The sequence below is a fragment of the Strongylocentrotus purpuratus genome, unplaced genomic scaffold, assembly GCF_000002235.5.
Source record: "Strongylocentrotus purpuratus isolate Spur 01 unplaced genomic scaffold, Spur_5.0 spur5_scaffold_3, whole genome shotgun sequence".
Classification (NCBI taxonomy): Eukaryota; Metazoa; Echinodermata; class Echinoidea; order Camarodonta; family Strongylocentrotidae; genus Strongylocentrotus; species Strongylocentrotus purpuratus.
In genome coordinates this window covers 21,453,752-21,476,488 of record NW_022145609.1, presented here as the reverse complement: position 1 = coordinate 21,476,488, position 22,737 = coordinate 21,453,752, and the positions used below count along the sequence as shown (strand labels likewise).

At 38.0% G+C, this 22,737-nt stretch overlaps 1 protein-coding gene across 1 annotated transcript; it reads right to left on the bottom strand.

Moving 5' to 3' along the window:
* Positions 1-1,107: 1,107 nt before the first annotated feature.
* LOC105437882 lies at positions 1,108-8,336 on the bottom strand. The gene is made up of 2 exons (XM_011665014.2): positions 8,042-8,336; positions 1,108-7,101 (listed from the first exon to the last, which is right to left on the bottom strand). The coding sequence occupies exons 1-2, from the start codon at positions 8,184-8,186 to the stop codon at positions 6,779-6,781; spliced, it is 468 nt and encodes a 155-aa protein (XP_011663316.1). The 5' UTR covers positions 8,187-8,336; the 3' UTR covers positions 1,108-6,778.
* Positions 8,337-22,737: the final 14,401 nt, after the last annotated feature.

Sequence of the window (22,737 nt, the reverse complement as noted above, 5' to 3'; positions counted from 1 at the left end):
TAGTTTGATGTACATTAGAGATGAATTAACTAACTGTAAATAAATTGTAAATAAACCTATCAATCTGCTATAAATATCGTCTATACCAGCCTTCATTATTTGTATGTTCATGTATGAGTACGATAAGTCCTGTATAAAATGCTTGCAGTGATGACTAAACATGAATTGTAACGTTAAAAATTTCCTTAGATGAATAATCATTGATCTGCAGGTTGTGTGAGAAAAAGCGATAACTATGCTGTGAATTGCATACAAAGTGAATGTGCTCTGTGAACATACACAATCTCAACCTGCCTACAAAGGCCACCCTTTTTTTAAACCCCTAGATCTATCTACATGCATGTACTTTTGCATCTTATGGATGTGTTTTTTTTCCTGGGGAGCTATGAAGAGTTATTCCATTAACCTGTTATTAATAAATGAACCAAAATAGTTGGAATCCAGGCTGCATATATTCCTTGATGCTATGTCGGGAAAGCCTCTGACAAGTTTTCATTTTTTCAAGAACAACCTTTGTTTAAAAAGCATGGATAAAGTTTGAATGGTAGTAAACTGGTCTATTGTACTTGAAAACATTCTTTTTCTGGCATGGACAGTCTTCTTTGCCATAGTTTGTTTTGGTCTATTTAAATCGGCATTGCATATTGCTCTAACTTTTACTTGCTTTGGGAGACGTTATCTTTTAGAACCCACTTAATCTTGCTCAATATAGCTCGATAGACACTATTTCACTCTGCTTCTAGCTATATTTACCTCTCATATTCTCAGTTTGTTTTTCAGGTAAGATATAGATGTACTTGTAGGACAACAACATGAAGAAATTTAATACTTCTCCCCCCCCCCTTCAAATTCAGAATTTCACTAGTGTCATTATTTTTTAACTTGAGAAGGTGGCTTTTTAGAAATATGACATCACCAATTTTTGTTTCTGTTCATATATTTCATCAAATTGAACTGTTGGAGCATCCTTTAATTATGTAATGTAATTTAGTATATCAAACATTAACCCATGTATAGGCCTTCTACCGATGACTGCATTACATTTTTTCGGAACAGAATACAGGGACAACAACGTCTTTAACAAAATGCAATCAAAGACAAATATTAATTCTACTATAGACATGGCAATTTAATGACAAAATCATTTGCACGATTTGAAAATTTGAAAATGACTTGCAAGTACAAGTACTTCACACATAAAGAATACCGGTACACGCAATCATCTCCAAGAGTTAAAAAATGGAGTCCACCCTGATAAAACATTGTATTTTGTTGATTTAAAAGAGCAAAAAAATGAGAGAAACATGTCAGCGAAGTTTGAGCAAAAACTGATTTTAAAAAAATAGGAATTTTTAAAAGTGCGATCGATCAAACAGAAATTGGCAACTTTGCGACGTATCTTGCGAGCTCCCCTCCCATTTGCCCTATACTGAAAACGCTAAAAATATATTCCCGTAAGAAAATTAGAAAAAATCCCTTAGAAAATTTTTTATCATACATTCGTCCTAAATATAGTTATTTCAAATATGTTTTTATACAACCCTTATATGAAATAAATTAATTCCGTCATCAACAACATTCTAGGAAAACAAAAGTTTATGAAATTTTCTGCACAGAGCACATTTCACTAATTTGTTTCTCTCATTTTTCTACTTCCATTAAAACCAACTTAATATCAGAGTGGACTTCTCCTTTACTTATCATGAAATGAAGAGATGAAGAAACACAGCAGCAAGAGCAGTCGAATCCTTTTCCCCTATTTCAGGTTCTTTCCTGACACGTATCACACAAATTATTGTGATTTGAGTTTCAAAGACCTGTTTACTGGAGAACCTTTGTATGCATACAAGGAGGATGGTCTCGATCCACTGAGTATGAAATATCACATATCTAAATTTACATGTGGCATTTTGTTTCTGGCGTAAGGCATCCATAAATTTGAATTCATTAGTAAAAATGATCTAGTATGGCCAGCTATACATACATGTACATGTATATTGCAACCTTGCATAGCAAAATGTAAAGCGTATATCATATATGTAATGATAACCCAAAATGCACCCCCAAAAATGACTAATTCCATTTTCAAAATAAAATGCCTTTGATCCCGAATAATGACAACATGGTTCTACATGAAATACATGTTATATCAATGCTCTGACCTTTTTCCTTATTTATTACTGAGTACACATAATTTGATGATTCTTTTTATTCAAATTAAGCAGGCTTTAATAAATCATCCCGTACTGTAAGTTTACATATCGGTATTGAAGTGTTTGCACTTTGCATGACCTGTATCTGGTTCAGGAAATTATGATTTCTGCATTGATTTGTCAAACTCTTTTTCTTATTTTATATATTATAATAAATATATAGTAGAAGGGCAAAGGGACATGCATCACAATATAAATTCAGCATAAAATGACCCCTGACCTTACATGACCTCCGACCCCTATACACCATTAAAAGAAAGGCTATATATGCCATAAAAAGCACACTTATCCACACACAACAGAATAAAAATAGTCAAATGTTTCATTATACAGTGTATAATGATGATGGAATGCTGCAGTATAAAAGTTGTCTTTCTAATTTACATGTAACTATACATCTATACCATACTTGTATATAACCTGTATCAAAGCTGTAATAAATGAAGTAGGTACAAGAATAGTTTTGTCCTTTTACTTGTGTTCTTCAGTTGCTCAAATAGATATTTTATGTCATGTATACTTAATTTACGATTTCATCATAATTTGGCCGAACTCTAGTAAGGTAAATAGTCAAAAGGCAAGCCATATCAGGCTGATAATGGGAAAGTACATCCATCCATATCTGAACTTGAATCACTGAATCAATTAAAAGGGAAGGTTAAAAGAAGGTCATGATTGATGACAAAATAGAAATAACATTGATTTTAATTAAAATGGCAATGAATACAGACATACTGCAGCTAATTTCATCTTGCACTTAACGGAGTTAGTTGGAAAAATGCGGGACAGAAAGCCAAAATCTGACAATATAGACAGAAGGTAGAGGAACAAAGAGCAGGGAAAAATAATGATCTGTGATTGAGTACTGTAATCACAAGAAAGTAGATATAAATAGTAATGGCCCCTAACTTTCACAACCAGGAATGGACTAAACTCAGGTAATATGGCAGATAATACATATTCTCCATTTTTAAATATGAACAAGGTTTTACAACTAGTTTGAGTATGTACATGTATATCATGCAAGGCTCTAATGAACTTCTCCATAAATATGATTTTAAAAAAACAGACTATATTCTTATGCGTGCATACTGTTTAATACCCAGTTATCATTTTTTTTAAAGGAGAAAACTCCCATCAAGGTATGTCAATTTCATCTCACTGCCAAAGGGCAATTACAATGACTGTAGCAAGGGTGACCTTTAAAAAAAAATATGATGACATGTTTATATATGGCATAGAAATAATAAACAAGCATGAATAATAAATATGCAACAGGAGCAAAAGTGGCAGTAGATGCTAATTGATGTAAAAATAGTATTTGTTGTTGTGAGCTGTAGTAGAAGAAGTAAAATTAGCATTTTTGAAATAACAGTAGTAATAGTCATAGAAGTAGTAAACATAAAGGTAGAAGTAGAAATAAGTAGTTGTAGTAGCTACCTTAGTCATGGTTGCAACTAGAGTACATAGGTGTATCCATAGCAATTGTCAAAGTTGCACTCATAGCATTTGTACAAGCAGTAGCAATAAAGATTTTGTATATTAAAATAGTAGAAGTATGAATTAGGATCAAATAAAGTAGCTCCTGTGAAAGCACTAGAAATATTTGGTCATACAGTACTTGTTTACCAAGGTGACACAAGCATTTTTAAAAACATTTTTTAAAACATGTTCAATCATATTTTATGTATAAAACATGAAAAGAAAGTCTGCAAAGAATATAATCAATGGATCTTCAATCCATGATATAGTTAAAAGTTTTCTTTTCAAAAATATGAAAGCTTCAGTTTGGTTGAATATGTACATGAAACAGATAGGCACTTCTTGCACAAAGAGATGATAGACTTTACATAGATGTTAGGGCGATTCTGCATAAGTAAAAAGTGACAATTTGACAATAGTTTCTTCATCCATGAATTTGAAAATCAATTTTCTTTCTAGTATAACTACAGAGCATGATTGATATCATGGTTTTAAAACAGAATGTCATACATTATTTGTATAGTCTGCAAGGCTTGAAAATGTTGTCAAACAATCCTTGTTACCAATAGAAAATTGCCTAAGAGAGAAACTAGTTATCAAACTCACACACCCCACATTACAGCATGCATTTTTACTTTGTATATATCACAAACAGCAAATATATATATATATAAGTGAATACAAAAGAACAGCTAAATCTTGTTAAATTTTAGTTCTCATTGAATACCAAAAGTAGAGGTTAATTTTGAGCTTCAGTGAAAAAAAAGGAAGGATATAAGAAAATCAAAAAATATCTTGAAATAGAAATATTTGTTTTTCAGGCTGCAATCCCTGGAAAACAATTCTCACTACCGCATATAGCAATATACATGTACATTCTCATAATGCATTGTGCCTCTGAACAATTATTCTCAGTACAATTTTGTAGACTCACTAACTTTCGGTGATCCTAAAACATGTATTCTGCTATTCTTCGATTTACTAGTAATTTATTATCTGTAATTCTTAATCTTGTTCGATAGTTACAAATTTTGCAAAATACACAAGCAGTAACGGTAAGTATGTTGATTAATTGAAAGTAATGTACCAGCATTGGCAAATGCCAGCGGTTGGAGAAATTCTCTCAAAAAATGAAAACTTGGCATGCTGCAATAGCAAAAGTAGATTCTTTTCCCCAAGCCATGATTGGGCTCTATTGTCAAGAATGTTCAAGAATTTCCCATGATATACAGCAGGGTCACATATTTCATAAATTTACATCATTAGAGATTTAGGCAAAACTACATTTCATTTCTAGTCTCATTAACAGTTAAGTGTGAGTCCAATACTTTGTCCCCCGTTTTGACAGAAAATAAGTTTGTGCGACTGCAAACGCCTGATAAATTCGCTAGTAAAATTAGAGTGCCGCATACACAACGTCTTTTAAAAAATGCGATCAAAGAAAAGTTATTATTCTACTATAGACGTGGCTTAAATGTTCTAAGCTATATGCGGTAGGGAGAATTATGACAGAACATGAACATATAAAATAGAGGAGTAGAATTTTCATGGTATTGCACAACTTTTGTATCATAATTCTAAACTGACCATGTAACAATTAATTGGAAATCTATATTCAATCTACAGTTTAAAATAAGGCTTTCCTCAGTTTTCTTAACACTATTCTCCATTCTGCACTTGACACATAGATTTAACACACACACACACACACACAAAATAAAAAACAAATCAAAGCTGACCCCTCCCCCTGCCTCCACCCACTGCAAAAGCTTGGATGCCCCTTAGAGGAAAACCAAGAGCTAATTAAAAGACAACTAGGTATTTTTAGCAGTAGGCCTACCATACATGAGGATGGCCGACACATCAGGTACGATATACTCGTATGCAACCATCTAGATTCCTCACAAATGCATTCCTAATCCTCACAGTTGCATTACTAAGCCTCAAAGTCGTTTTATCACAAATGTGTAAATCACAATTGTAACAATTTCATTATTGATTGCTTTTTTTTCTTCATAATTCTGAGTTGGCCTAGTAAAGAATTCCATAAGACTAGTAAATGACTACATTCCACTCAAATAGTATTAGCCCTGTTAAAGGCGCAAGTGCATGTCATCAAAACACACTGGAACTTAAGTACATCGTACATGTATGCTAATTATCACAAGATAGGCACAAAAATTTCAATCATTTCTGAAATATACAATCCTCATTCAATCATTTGTAAATCACTTCAAAATATTATTTCCATTTTACACACTGCATTTCAGTACATTAGAAACATAACAATGATAATAAATAGCAGAAAGTGAAATGACTATTTAAAGAATTGTCACTAGCCTATTTCATTGGACGGCGAGTTGATTAGAAGTCTCTTATAGATACAATTTTACAATTCACAATTTCACACAATAAATGAGCATATAATCACATGATTTCCTAGAAGTCATACAGAAATATAAATCTTATCAATCTAAAGGCTTCACATCAAAAATCTTAACATGTATACATTTAAAGAACAATGTACTTTGATATAAGCATACCAAATAAGTATTCTTGGTCCAATTCAGAAAATGACTTCTTTTTTTTCTTGACAATTTCTCCCGATCTCCAATGGATATTGACTTGGCCACAACAAAAATATATATTGCTTAAAGTGAACACTGAACACATAAGTGGAGGTACACTTGTTGTAGAATTACAAAGTGAATGTTCAGGAAATTTGAGAATCTCATTCAATAATGACACAAAAATCAATTCAAAGATCAAAACATTTCTTCACACACTGTGTCGACTTTTGTTGCTTTACCATTTTGCATTTGACTCTAGAATTTAAAAAAAGTAAAATAAGCATTAAGCTTCTTAAAGTAGCAAAATGATGATAAGCTCAAAGTCATTGTTTTTCAGTATGAATCAGCAAAGTTGTAGTTTAACGTCAATGACATTTTAAAATATTCTTAGATACAGAACTTTCATAGGAAAAGTAAGGCAAATAGAGAGATACAAGTGTTGCCATTTTGAAGAAGAAGAAACACTGATTTCATCAGCCATTGCAAATCCCAGTCCTGCATGGGTGGCCTACCTTAGAGAATGGAACAGATGGCACACTTGGTGACCGCCACCTGTTGCGCTTGTCTCTGCCCTCCTCCTCCACCCGTGCTGTTTCTCCCGAGGCTGCTCTGGGTGCGCAGGGACTCCACTCGGCTGGGGCTATGCATGCTCCGCGGGGTCGTGGAGTCGGCTGACTGGGAGTTGTTGGTCGTGATGATCTCGACGGCCGAGTCTTCGATCTTGACGGCCGGTTTGACCTGGATGGGCTTGACGTAGCGAGTGATCTGATGGATCACATCCTGGTTCTTCATCTCCTTGTCGGCCTTGACCCCTGACCCTCCATGACCTCCGACCCCTATGAACAAAGATCAGACCACCGTAAAGCGTTGATTAAATTTGCTTGAAACAAAGATGCGAATCACACATCATCATGGAATATAAACTGAATGCATTATCCCCCAATAAACATCTTTTTTTCGTAGCTTGGCAAAAGTTAGTGGCATTTTTTGACACATTCCTTGTTGGTGATTTCAGTCATGTAAAGTGTAAACTGATACACCACAAATACTGTTTCAATATTACGTAGCCGAATCATGTTGTTAAAGAGGTAAATGTTTGGAGCAACTAAATGGTGTTATCTCTGATTGTAAAACTGTATGCTCTTGTTAGGACAACAGACAATATAAGCATGCCTCGATCTATACAACCAAATTATGAATATTTTAAGAATCATATGCACGATGATTTTAACCAAACATAGATGGAGACACCAACGTATTCGTCTTGTCAACATGTGTCATCCATGTAACGGGCGTGTCTTTATATTGCGCTACGATCCTGGTATATTAGACAGCTCTTTTGCAGATATACCAATGTGTGATTGATCCTCAGCGCATCACGTGAAATCGAGTTTGAGGATATTAACTGGAAGGGGGCCGTACGTAATATACCAGTACATTCTTTGGAAGGTACAGGCGTTTTATTTTCCCTTGTGATCAAATACTCCAGAGCCCCATAGTTCAGGAAAATGCTACTCCTTGTGAAAATACAAGTCCCTTCGGCGGTCCAAGGAATGTTACAGTTAAACCTGCTTTAGTGACCACCTGTCTACAAAGACCACATTTTTTGTCTTCCTTGAAAATGGTTTCTCATTGAAAAATGTACTAAAGGAACCTGTCTACAAAGACCACCTGTCTTCAAAGACCAATTTTTGTGTTTCCCTTGAGCGATCGCTATAGACAGGTTTGACTGAATATTACACCCTCTTCCAGTTTCTATCTGTAAGATATACTCACCAATAAAGGTGACATAGATGAGCTGTGACACGATGAGGGCCATGCCGCCAGGTGGTGGCCAAGGGACTTTCCTGAAGATGATGGGAATGATAGGTTTCTTGAGCTGATCGGCAAGGCTCAACTCCCGATTACAGTTCTCTGACATGATGTATTGGGGCGTGATGCAGCACACAAACACCTGCAGCCGGCCAACATGGAAGAATGGATAATAATAATGATGATGATGATGATATTCCACATTTATAGACAATATAAGGTATTTGATATTAAGGCTGCGACGGGTAGTCGAATTCGAATGCTCGAGTACCCGCACGGTTGACAACTACTCGGGTACGATTTATTGTACCCGAATATTCGGCCGCAAAAAAAAAAAAAAAAAAAAAAAAAAAAAAAACTAGATGGAATTTTGACTGCGCGCAGTCGAAAATGATGCCTCCGCCATAGAGCAATTTAAACAAGTTTGGAGTTTAAATCTCCAGTGGTTCTTGAGATATCATGATAACAATCTCAATGTATGGAATTTCATAAGTTGACCTCTGTGACCCTTGACCTTTGACCTACGTGCTCCAAAATCTAATCAGATTGTCTTCCTATGGTGATCCACACTATCATTAAGTTTGAAGTTTAAATCTCCAGTGGTTCTTGAGATATTATGATATGGTGATACATACTATCATTAAGTTTGAAGTGAAAATTCTCAAGTGGTTCTTGAGATATCGCGATAACGATCTCAATGTATGGAATTTCATAAGTTGACCTCTGTGACCCTTGACCTTTGACCTACGTGCTCCAAAATCTAATCAGATTGTCTTCCTATGGTGATACACACTATCATTAAGTTTGAAGTTTAAATCTCCAGTGGTTCTTGAGATATTATGATATGGTGATACATACTATCATTAAGTTTGAAGTGAAAATTCTCCAGTGGTTCTTGAGATATCGCGATAACGATCTCAATGTATGGAATTTCATAAGTTGACCTCTGTGACCCTTGACCTTTGTCCTACGTGCTCCAAAATCTAATCAGATCGTCTTCCTATGGTGATACATACTATCCTCAAGTTTGAAGTTTTTACATCTCCAGTGGTTCTTGAGATATCATGATAACAATCTCAATGTATGGAATTTCATAAGTTGACCTCTATGACCCTTGACCTTTGACCTACGTGCTCCAAAATGTAATCAGATTGTTTTCCTATAGTGATACACACTATCACTAACTTTGAAGTTTAAATCTCCAGTGGTTCTTGAGATATCATGATAACAATCTCAATTTATGGAATTTCATAAGTTGACCTCTGTGACCCTTGACCTTTGACAAACGTGCTCCAAAATCTCATCAGATCATCTTCCTATGGTGATACATACTATCCTTAAGTTTGAAGTTTAAATCTCAAATGGTTCTTGAGATATCGCGCTAACAAACTCAATACAAGGAATTTCATAAGTTGACCTCTGTGACCTGTGACCTTTGACTTACGTACTCCAAAATCTAATCAGATCGTCTTCCTATGGTGATAAATACTATTCCCGAGTCTTAAGTTTAAATCTTAAATGGTTCTTGAGATATTGTGATAACGGTCAAACAGGACGGATGTATGGACGGACAACCCGAAAACATGATGCCTCCGGCACCACCTTCGGTGGCAGAGGCATAAAAATATATTTTCCTCCAAAATCCTGAACCACCCCGGCCCTTACCATTTCGGCCTGAAATTGGTGTTTATTCAAATTATCACAATATTTGCCCCTACGCCCCTATCAAAGGGATATGGGGGTCAGAATCGATTTAATGCATGTAGGTACAATCATTGTGGGGAAACTAACCTATTAAATAAAATATATATTTTCCTCCAAAATCCTGAACCACCCCGGCCCTTACCATTTCGGCCTGAAATTGGTGTTTATTCAAATTATCACAATATTTGCCCCTACGCCCCTTTCAAAGGGATAGGGGTCAGGATCCATCTAATGGCATGTATGGACATTCATTGTGAGGAAACTAACCTATTAAAAAAATATAATATTTTCCTCCAAAATGCTGAACCACCCCGGACCTTCTAATTTCGGCCCGAAAGTTGTGATAATTCAAATTTTTACAATATTTGCCCCTACGCCCCTTTCAAAGGGATATGGGGGTCAGGATCCATCTAATGGCATTTATGTACATTCATTGTGGGGAAACTAGCCTATTAAAAAAATATAATATTTTCCTCCAAAATGCTGAACCACCCCGGCCCTTACCATTTCGGCCCGAAAGTTATGATAATTCAAATTATCACAATATTTGCCCCTACGCCCCTTTCAAAGGGATATGGGGGTCAGGATCCATCTAATGGCATGTATGGACATTCATTGTGGGGAAACTAACCTATTCAAACAATATAATATTTTCCTCCAAAGTGCTGAACCACCCCGGCCCTTACCATTTCGGCCTGAAATTGGTGTTTATTCAAATTATCACAATATTTGCCCCTACGCCCCTTTCAAAGGGATATGAGGGTCAGGATTCATCTAATGGCATGTATGTACATTCATTGTGGGGTAACTAGCCTAATCAAAAAATATAATTTTTTCCTTCAAAATGCTGAACCACCCCGGCCCTTACAATTTCGGCCCGAAAGTTGTGATAATTAAAATTTTTACAATATTTGCCACTACGCCCCTTTCAAAGGGATATGGGGGTCAGAATCGATTTAATTGCATGTATGTACAATCATTGTGGGGAAACTAGCCTATTAAAAAAAATATAATATTTTCCTCCAAAATGCTGAACCACCCCGGCCCTTACCATTTCGGCCCGAAAGTTGTGATAATTCAAATTTTTACAATATTTGCATCTTCGCCCCTTTCAAAGGGATATGGGAGTCAGGATCAACCTAATGGCATGTATGTACATTCATTGTGGGGAAACTAGCCTATTCACAAAATATAATATTTTCCTCCAAAATGCTGAACCACCCCGGCCCTTACCATTTCGGCCTGAAATTGGTGTTTATTCAAATTATCACAATATTTGCCCCTATGCCCCTTTCAAAGGGATATGGGGGTCAAGATCCATCTAATGGCATGTATGGACATTCATTGTGGGGAAACTAACCTATTCAAAAAAAATAATATTTTCCTCCAAAATGCTGAACCACCCCAGCCCTTACCATTTCGGCCCGAAAGTTGTGATAATTCAAATTTTTACAATATTTGCATCTTCGCCCCTTTCAAAGGGATATGGGAGTCAGGATCAACTTAATGGCATGTTTTACATTCATTGTGAGGAAACTAGCCTATTCAAAAAATATAATATTTTCTTCCAAAATGCTGAACCACCCCGGACCTTCTAATTTCGGCCCAAAAGTTGTGATAATTAAATTTTTACAACATTTGCCCCTACGCCCCTTTCAAAGGGATATGGGGGTCAGGATCCATCTAATGGCATGTATGTACATTGATTGTGGGGAAACTAGCCTATTCAAAAAATAATATTTTCCTCCGAAATGCTGAACCACCCCGGCCCTTACAATTTCGGCACGAAAGTTGTGATAATTCAAAATTTTACAATATTTGCCCCTTCGCCCCTTTCAAAGGGATATGGGGGTCAGGATCCATCTAATGGCATGTACGTACATTCATTGTGGGGAAACTAGCCTATTCAAAAAATATAATATTTTCCTCCAAAATGCTGCACCACCCCGGACCTTACCATTTCGGCCCGAAAGTTGTGATTATTCAAATTATCACAATATTTGCCCCTACGCCCCTTTCAAAGGGATATGGGGGTCAGGATCCATCTAATGGCATGTATGTACATTCATTGTGGGGAAACTAGCCTAATCAAAAAATATATTTTTCCTTCAAAATGCTGAACCACCCCGGCCCTTACAATTTCGGCCCGAAAGTTGTGATAATTCAAATTTTTACAATATTTGCCCCTACGCCCCTTCCAAAGGGATATCGGGGTCAAGATCCATCTAATGGCATGTATGGACATTCATTGTGGGGAAACTAACCTATTAAAAAAATATATATTTTCCTCCAAAATGCTGAGCCACCCCGGACCTTCTAATTTCGGCCCGAAAGTTGTGATAATTCAAATTTTTACAATATTTGCCCCTACGCCCCTTTCAAAGGGATATGGGGGTCAGGATCCATCTAATGGCATGTATGTATATCATTGTGGGGAAACTAGCCAATTAAAAAAAAATAATATTTTCCTCCAGAATGCTGAACCACCCCGGCCCTTACAATTTCGGCACGAAAGTTGTGATAATTCAAAATTTTACAATATTTGCCCCTTCGCCCCTTTCAAAGGGATATGGGGGTCAGGATCCATCTAATGGCATGTACGTACATTCATTGTGGGGAAACAAGCCTATTCAAAAAATATAATATTTTCCTCCAAAATGCTGAACCACCCCGGACCTTACCATTTCAGCCTAAAATTGGTGTTTATTCAAATTATCACAATATTTGCCCCTACGCCCCTTCCAAAGGGATATGGGGGTCAAGATCCATCTAATGGCATGTATGGACATTCATTGTGGGGAAACTAACCTATTAAAAAAAATATATATTTTCCTCCAAAATGCTGAGCCACCCCGGACCTTCTAATTTCGGCCCGAAAGTTGTGATAATTCAAATTTTTACAATATTTGCCCCTCGCCCCTTTCAAAGGGATATGGGGGTCAGGATCCATCTAATGGCATGTAGGTACATTCATTGTGGAGAAACTAGCCTATTAAAAAATATATATTTTCCTCCAAAATCCTGAACCACCCCGGCCCTTACCATTTCGGCCTGAAATTGGTGTTTATTCAAATTATCACAATATTTGCCCCTACGCCCCTTTCAAAGGGATATGGGGGTCAGGATCCATCTAATGGCATGTATGTACATTCATTGTGGGGAAACTAGCCTAATCAAAAAATATAATTTTTCCTTCAAAATGCTGAACCACCCCGGCCCTTACAATTTCGGCCCGAAAGTTGTGATAATTCAAATTTTTACAATATTTGCCCTACGCCCCTTTCAAAGGGATATGGGGGTCAGGATCCATCTAATGGCATGTATGTACATTCATTGTGGGGAAACTAGCCTAATCAAAAAATATAATTTTTTCCTTCAAAATGCTGAACCACCCCGGCCCTTACAATTTCGGCCCGAAAGTTGTGATAATTCAAATTTTTACAATATTTGCCCCTACGCCCCTTTCAAAGGGATATGGGGGTCAGGACCATCTAATGGCATGTAGGTACATTCATTGTTGGGAAACTAGCCTATTAAAAAAATATATATTTTCCTCCAAAATCCTGAACCACCCCGGCCCTTACCATTTCGGCCTGAAATTTGTGTTTATTCAAATTATCACAATATTTGCCCCTACGCCCCTTTCAAAGGGATATGGGGGTCAGGATCCATCTAATGGCATGTATGTACATTCATTGTGGGGAAACTAGCCTAATCAAAAAATATAATTTTCCTTCAAAATGCTGAACCACCCCGGCCCTTACAATTTCGGCCGAAAGTTGTGATAATTCAAATTTTTACAATATTTGCCCCTACGCCCCTTTCAAAGGGATATGGGGGTCAGGATCCATCTAATGGCATGTATGTACATTCATTGTGGGGAAACTAGCCTAATCAAAAAATATAATTTTTCCTTCAAAATGCTGAACCACCCCGGCCCTTACAATTTCGGCCCGAAAGTTGTGATAATTCAAATTTTTACAATATTTGCCCCTACGCCCCTTTCAAAGGGATATGGGGGTCAGGACCCATCTAATGGCATGTATGTATATCATTGTGGGGAAACTAACCTATTAAAAAAAAATATATTTTCCTCCAAAATGCTGAACCACCCCGGCCCTTACAATTTCGGCACGAAAGTTGTGATAATTCAAATTTTACAATATTTGCCCCTTCGCCCCTTTCAAAGGGATATGGGGGTCAGGATCCATCTAATGGCATGTACGTACATTCATTGTGGGGAAACTAGCCTATTCAAAAAATATATATATTTTCCTCCAAAATCCTGAACCACCCCGGCCCTTACCATTTCGGCCTGAAATTTGTGTTTATTCAAATTATCACAATATTTGCCCCTACGCCCCTTTCAAAGGGATATGGGGGTCAGGATCCATCTAATGGCATGTATGTATATCATTGTGGGGAAACTAGCCTATTAAAAAAATATATATTTTCCTCCAAAATGCTGAACCACACCGGCCCTTACAATTTCGGCACGAAAGTTGTGATAATTCAAAATTTTACAATATTTGCCCCTTCGCCCCTTTCAAAGGGATATGGGGGTCAGGATCCATCTAATGGCATGTATGTACATTCATTGTGGGGAAACAAGCCTAATCAAAAAATATAATTTTTCCTTCAAAATGCTGAACCACCCCGGACCTTACCATTTCGGCCTGAAATTGGTGTTTATTTAAATTATCACAATATTTGCCCCTACGCCCCTTCAAAGGGATATGGGGGTCAAGATCCATCTAATGGCATGTATGGACATTCATTGTGGGGAAACTAACCTATTAAAAAAAATATATATTTTCCTCCAAAATGCTGAGCCACCCCGGACCTTCTAATTTCGGCCCGAAAGTTGTGATAATTCAAATTTTTACAATATTTGCCCCTTCGCCCCTTTCAAAGGGATATGGGGGTCAGGATCCATCTAATGGCATGTAGGTACATTCATTGTGGGGAAACTAGCCTATTAAAAAATATATATATTTTCCTCCAAAATGCTGAACCACCCCGGCCCTTACGATTTCGGCCTGAAATTTGTGTTTATTCAAATTATCACAATATTTGCCCCTACGCCCCTTTCAAAGGGATATGGGGGTCAGGATCCATCTAATGGCATGTATGTACATTCATTGTGGGGAAACTAGCCTAATCAAAAAATATAATATTTTCCTCCAAAATGCTGCACCACCCCGGCCCTTACCATTTCGGCCTGAAATTTGTGTTTATTCAAATTATCACAATATTTGCCCCTACGCCCCTTTCAAAGGGATATGGGGGTCAGGATCCATCTAATGGCATGTATGTACATTCATTGTGGGGAAACTAGCCTAATCAAAAAATATAATTTTTCCTTCAAAATGCTGAACCACCCCGGCCCTTACAATTTCGGCCCGAAAGTTGTGATAATTCAAATTTTTACAATATTTGCCCCTACGCCCCTTTCAAAGGGATATGGGGGTCAGGATCCATCTAATGGCATGTATGTACATTCATTGTGGGGAAACTAGCCTAATCAAAAAATATAATTTTTTCCTTCAAAATGCTGAACCACCCCGGCCCTTACAATTTCGGCCCGAAAGTTGTGATAATTCAAATTTTTACAATATTTGCCCCTACGCCCCTTTCAAAGGGATATGGGGGTCAGGATCCATCTAATGGCATGTAGGTACATTCATTGTTGGGAAACTAGCCTATTAAAAATATATATATTTTCCTCCAAAATGCTGAACCACCCCGGCCCTTACCATTTCGGCCTGAAATTTGTGTTTATTCAAATTATCACAATATTTGCCCCTACGCCCCTTTCAAAGGGATATGGGGGTCAGGATCCATCTAATGGCATGTATGTACATTCATTGTGGGGAAACTAGCCTATTCAAAAAATATAATATTTTCCTCCAAAATGCTGAACCACCCCGGACCTTACCATTTCGGCCCGAAAGTTGTGATTATTCAAATTATCACAATATTTGCCCCTACGCCCCTTTCAAAGGGATATGGGGGTCAGGATCCATCTAATGGCATGTATGTACATTCATTGTGGGGAAACTAGCCTAATCAAAAAATATAATTTTTCCTTCAAAATGCTGAACCACCCCGGCCCTTACAATTTCGGCCCGAAAGTTGTGATAATTCAAATTTTTACAATATTTGCCCCTACGCCCCTTCCAAAGGAATATCGGGGTCAAGATCCATCTAATGGCATGTATGGACATTCATTGTGGGGAAACTAACCTATTAAAACTAGATGGAACTTCGACTGCGCGCAGTCGAAATGATGCCTCCGTCATAGAGCAATTTTACAAACCAAAACAGAAGAAATTTTTCAAATTCAAGTTCAATTGTAATCCATTAACAGGTTTTCAGAATATTGTGATTACAAGCTATTTTTGCATACATAATGAGCCCATGACCTTTGACCTTATGAACCAAGAATCTACTCAGTTCATTGGCTCTGCAAGAAAATACATGACCTAAGTTGGCAGGAATCCATCAATCGGTTTCTTGAGATAACGCGATCACGAGCTGTTTTTGCATACATAATGTGCCCTGTGATCTTTGAACTTTGACCTTGTGACCCCTACATCTAATCAGTTCATCGGCTCTGCAAGTAACATACATGACCTAAGTTTGGCAGCAATCCATCAATCGGTTCTTCAGATAACGCGATCACAAGCTCGTTTTGCATACATAATGAGCCCTGTGGCCTTTGACCTTTGACCTCGTGACCTCAAAATCTAATCAGTTTTTTTGGCTTTGCAAGTAACATACATGACCTAAGTTTGGCAGCAATCCATCAATCGGTTCTTCAGATATGCGATCACGAGCTCGTTTGCATACATAATGAGCCTGTGACCTTTGACCTTTGACCTCGTGACCCCAAAATCTAATCAGTTCATCGGCTCTACAAGATACATACATGACCAAAGTTTGGCAGGAATCCATCAACCAGTTCTTCAGATAACGCGATCACGAGCTCGTTTTGCATACATAATGAGCCCTGTGACCTTTGACCTTTGACCTCGTAACCCCAAAATCTAATCAGTTCATCGGCTCTACAAGATACATACATGACCAAAGTTTGGCAGGAATCCATCAACCAGTTCTTCAGATAACGCGATCACGAGAACGGGACGTACGTACGTACAGACGTACGTACGTACGTACGTACGTACGGACGGACGGACAACCCGAAAACATAATGCCTCCGGCTACTTCGTAACGGAGGCATAAAAATATATATTTTCCTCCAAAATGCTGAGCCACCCCGGACCTTCTAATTTCGGCCCGAAAGTTGTGATAATTCAAATTTTTACAATATTTGCCCCTACGCCCCTTTCAAAGGGATATGGGGGTCAGGACCCATCTAATGGCATGTATGTATATCATTGTGGGGAAACTAGCCATTAAAAAAAATAATATTTTCCTCCAGAATGCTGAACCACCCCGGCCCTTACAATTTCGGCACGAAAGTTGTGATAATTCAAAATTTTACAATATTTGCCCCTTCGCCCCTTTCAAAGGGATATGGGGGTCAGGATCCATCTAATGGCATGTACGTACATTCATTGTGGGGAAACAAGCCTATTCAAAAAATATAATATTTTCCTCCAAAATCCTGCACCACCCCGGCCCTTACCATTTCAGCCTGAAATTGGTGTTTATTCAAATTATCACAATATTTGCCCATACGCCCCTTCCAAAGGGATATCGGGGTCAAGATCCATCTAATGGCATGTATGGACATTCATTGTGGGGAAACTAACCTATTAAAAAAATATATATTTTCCTCCAAAATGCTGAGCCACCCCGGACCTTCTAATTTCGGCCCGAAAGTTGTGATAATTCAAATTTTTACAATATTTGCCCCGCCCCTTTCAAAGGGATATGGGGGTCAGGATCCATCTAATGGCATGTAGGTACATTCATTGTGGAGAAACTAGCCTATTAAAAAATATATATATTTTCCTCCAAAATCCTGCACCACCCCGGCCCTTACCATTTCGGCCTGAAATTGTGTTTATTCAAATTATCACAATATTTGCCCCTACGCCCCTTTCAAAGAGATATGGGGGTCAGGATCCATCTAATGGCATGTATGTACATTCATTGTGGGGAAACTAGCCTAATCAAAAAAATATAATTTTTTCCTTCAAAATGCTGAACCACCCCGGCCCTTACATTTCGGCCCGAAAGTTGTGATAATTCAAATTTTTACAATATTTGCCCCTACGCCCCTTTCAAAGGGATATGGGGGTCAGGACCCATCTAATGGCATGTATGTATATCATTGTGGGGAAACTAACCTATTAAAAAAAAATAATATTTTCCTCCAAAATGCTGAACCACCCCGGCCCTTACAATTTCGGCACGAAAGTTGTGATAATTCAAATTTTACAATATTTGCCCCTTCGCCCTTTCAAAGGGATATGGGGGTCAGGATCCATCTAATGGCATGTACGTACATTCATTGTGGGGAAACTAGCCTATTCAAAAAATATATATATTTCCTCCAAAATCCTGCACCACCCCGGCCCTTACCATTTCGGCCTGAAATTTGTGTTTATTCAAATTATCACAATATTTGCCCCTACGCCCCTTTCAAAGGGATATGGGGGTCAGGATCCATCTAATGGCATGTATGTACATTCATTGTGAGGAAACTAGCCTAATCAAAAAATATAAATTTTTCCTTCAAAATGCTGAACCACCCGGCCCTTACAATTTCGGCCGGAAAGTTGTGATAATTCAAATTTTACAATATTTGCCCCTACGCCCCTTTCAAAGGGATATGGGGGTCAGGATCCATCTAATGGCATGTATGTACATTCATTGTGGGGAAACTAGCCTAATCAAAAAATATAATTTTTTCCTTCAAAATGCTGAACCACCCCGGCCCTTACAATTTCGGCCCGAAAGTTGTGATAATTCAAATTTTACAATATTTGCCCCTACGCCCCTTTCAAAGGGATATGGGGGTCAGGACCCATCTAATGGCATGTAGGTACATTCATTGTTGAGAAACTAGCCTATTAAAAAATATATATATTTTCCTCCAAAATCCTGCACCACCCCGGCCCTTACCATTTCGGCCTGAAATTTGTGTTTATTCAAATTATCACAATATTTGCCCCTACGCCCCTTTCAAAGGGATATGGGGGTCAGGATCCATCTAATGGCATGTATGTACATTCATTGTGGGGAAACTAGCCTAATCAAAAAATATAATTTTTCCTTCAAAATGCTGAACCACCCCGGCCCTTACAATTTTGGCCCGAAAGTTGTGATATTCAAATTTTTACAATATTTGCCCCTACGCCCCTTTCAAAGGGATATGGGGGTCAGGATCCATCTAATGGCATGTATGTACATTCATTGTGGGGAAACTAGCCTAATCAAAAAATATAATTTTTTCCTTCAAAATGCTGAACCACCCCGGCCCTTACAATTTCGGCCCGAAAGTTGTGATAATTCAAATTTTTACAATATTTGCCCCTACGCCCCTTTCAAAGGGATATGGGGGTCAGGACCCATCTAATGGCATGTATGTATATCATTGTGGGGAAACTAACCTATTAAAAAAAAAAATATTATCCTCCAAAATGCTGAACCACCCCGGCCCTTACAATTTCGGCCACGAAAGTTGTGATAATTCAAAATTTTACAATATTTGCTCCTTCGCCCCTTTCAAAGGGATATGGGGGTCAGGATCCATCTAATGGCATGTATGTACATTCATTGTGGGGAAACTAGCCTATTCAAAAATATATATATTTCCTCCCAAAATGCTGAACCACCCCGGCCCTTACGATTTCGGCCTGAAATTTGTGTTTATTCAAATTATCACAATATTTGCCCCTACGCCCCTTTCAAAGGGATATGGGGGTCAGGACCCATCTAATGGCATGTATGTACATTCATTGTGGGGAACCTAGCCTATTAAAAAAAAAATATATATTTTCCTCCAAAATGCTGAACCACCCCGGACCTTACAATTTCGGCACGAAACTTGTGATAATTCAAATTTTACAATATTTGCCCCTACGCCCCTTTCAAAGGGATATGGGGGTCAGGATCCATCTAATGGCATGTATGTACATTCATTGTGGGGAAACTAGCCTATTCAAAAAATATAATTTTTTCCTTCAAAATGCTGAACCCCCCGGCCCTTACAATTCGGCCCGAAATTGTGATAATTCAAATTTTTACAATATTTGCCCCTACGCCCCTTTCAAAGGGATATGGGGGTCAGGATCCATCTAATGGCATGTATGTACATTCATTGTGGGGAAACTAGCCTATTAAAAAAATATATATTTTCCTCCAAAATGCTGAACCACCCCGGCCCTTACAATTTCGGCACGAAAGTTGTGATAATTCAAATTTTACAATATTTGCCCCTTCGCCCCTTTCAAAGGGATATGGGGGTCAGGATCCATCTAATGGCATGTATGTACATTCATTGTGGGGAAACTAGCCTAATCAAAAAAATATAATTTTCCTTCAAAATGCTGAACCACCCCGGCCCTTACAATTTCGGCCTGAAAGTTGTGATATTCAAATTTACAATATTTGCCCCTACGCCCCTTTCAAAGGGATATGGGGGTCAGGATCCATCTAATGGCATGTATGTACATTCATTGTGGGGAAACTAGCCTAATCAAAAATATAATTTTTTCCTTCAAAATGCTGAACCACCCCGCCCTTACAATTTCGGCCCGAAAGTTGTGATAATTCAAATTTTTACAATATTTGCCCTACGCCCTTTCAAAGGGATATGGGGGTCAGGATCCATCTAATGGCATGTAGGTACATTCATTGTGGGAAACTAGCCTATTAAAAAAATATATATATTTTCCTCCAAAATCTGCACCACCCCGGCCCTTACCATTTCGGCCTGAAATTTGTGTTTATTCAAATTATCACAATATTTGCCCTACGCCCCTTTCAAAGGGATATGGGGGTCAGGATCCATCTAATGGCATGTATGTACATTCATTGTGGGGAAACTAGCCTATCAAAAAATATAATTTTTTCCTTCAAAATGCTGAACCACCCCGGCCCTTACAATTTCGGCCGAAAGTTGTGATAATTCAAATTTTTACAATATTTGCCCCTACGCCCCTTTCAAAGGGATATGGGGGTCAGGATCCATCTAATGGCATGTATGTACATCATTGTGGGGAAACTAGCCTATTAAAAAAAAAATATTTTTCCTCAAAATGCTGAACCACCCCGGCCCTTACAATTCGGCACGAAAGTTGTGATAATTCAAATTTTACAATATTTGCCCTACGCCCTTTCAAAGGGATATGGGGGTCAGGATCCATCTAATGGCATGTATGTACATTCATTGTGGGGAAACTAGCCTATCAAAAAAATATATATATTTTCCTCCAAAATGCTGAACCACCCCGGCCTTACGATTTCGGCCTGAAATTTGTGTTTATTCAAATTATCACAATATTTGCCCCTACGCCCCTTTCAAAGGGATATGGGGGTCAGGACCCATCTAATGGCATGTATGTACATTCATTGGGGGGAACCTAGCCTATTAAAAAAAATATATATTTTCCTCCAAAATGCTGAACCACCCCGGACCTTACAATTTCGGCACGAAAGTTGTGATAATTCAAATTTTACAATATTTGCCCCTTCCCCTTTCAAAGGGATATGGGGGTCAGGATCCATCTAATGGCATGTATGTACATTCATTGTGGGGAAACTAACCTAATCAAAAAATATAATTTTCCTCCAAAATGCTGAACCACCCGGCCTTACCATTTCGGCCCGAAATTGTGATAATTCAAATTTTTACAATATTTGCCCCTACGCCCCTTTCAAAGGGATATGGGGGTCAGGATCCATCTAATGGCATGTATGTACATCATTGTGGGGAAACTAGCCTATTAAAAAAAAAATATTTTCCTCAAAATGCTGAACCACCCCGGCCCTTACAATTCGGCACGAAAGTTGTGATAATTCAAATTTTACAATATTGCCCCTACGCCCCTTTCAAAGGGATATGGGGTCAGGATCCATCTAATGGCATGTATGGACATTCATTGTGGGGAAACTAACCTATTAAAAAAAATATATATTTTCCTCCAAAATGCTGAACCACCGGACCTTAATTTCGGCCCGAAAGTTGTGATAATTCAATTTTTACAATATTTGCCCTACGCCCCTTTCAAAGGGATATGGGGGTCAGGATCCATCTAATGGCATGTAGGTACATTCATTGTGGGGAAACTAGCCTATTAAAAAATATATATATTTTCCTCCAAAATGCTGAACCACCCCGGCCCTTACCATTTCGGCCGAAATTTGTGATAATTCAAATTTTTACAATATTTGCCCCTACGCCCCTTTCAAAGGGATATGGGGGTCAGGATCCATCTAATGGCATGTATGTACATCATTGTGGGAAACTAACCTATTAAAAAAAATATATTTTCCTCCAAAATGCTGAACCACCCGGCCTTACCATTTCGGCCTGAAAGTTGTGTTTATTCAAATTTTTACAATATTTGCCCCTACGCCCCTTTCAAAGGGATATGGGGGTCAGGATCCATCTAATGGCATGTATGTACATCATTGTGGGGAAACTAACCTATTAAAAAAAAAATATATTTTCTCCAAAATGCTGAAACACCCCGGCCCTTACAATTCGGCCACGAAAGTTGTGATAATTCAAATTTTTACAATATTTGCCCCTTCGCCCCTTTCAAAGGGATATGGGGGTCAGGATCCATCTAATGGCATGTATGTACATTCATTGTGGGGAAACTAGCCTATTCAAAAAAAATAATATTTTCCTCCAAAATGCTGAACAACCCGGCCTTACCATTTCGGCCTGAAGTTGTGATAATTCAAATTTTTACAATATTTGCCCCTACGCCCCTTTCAAAGGGATATGGGGGTCAGGATCCATCTAATGGCAT

Coding starts and splice junctions, on each gene's coding strand:
- LOC105437882 (XM_011665014.2), bottom strand. CDS start 8,186: ATGTCAGAGAACTGTAATCGGGAGTTGAGCCTTGCCGATCAGCTCAAG. Junction 7,102..8,041: donor CATCTATGTCACCTTTATTG/GTGAGTATATCT, acceptor CTTTGTTCATAG/GGGTCGGAGGTCATGGAGGG.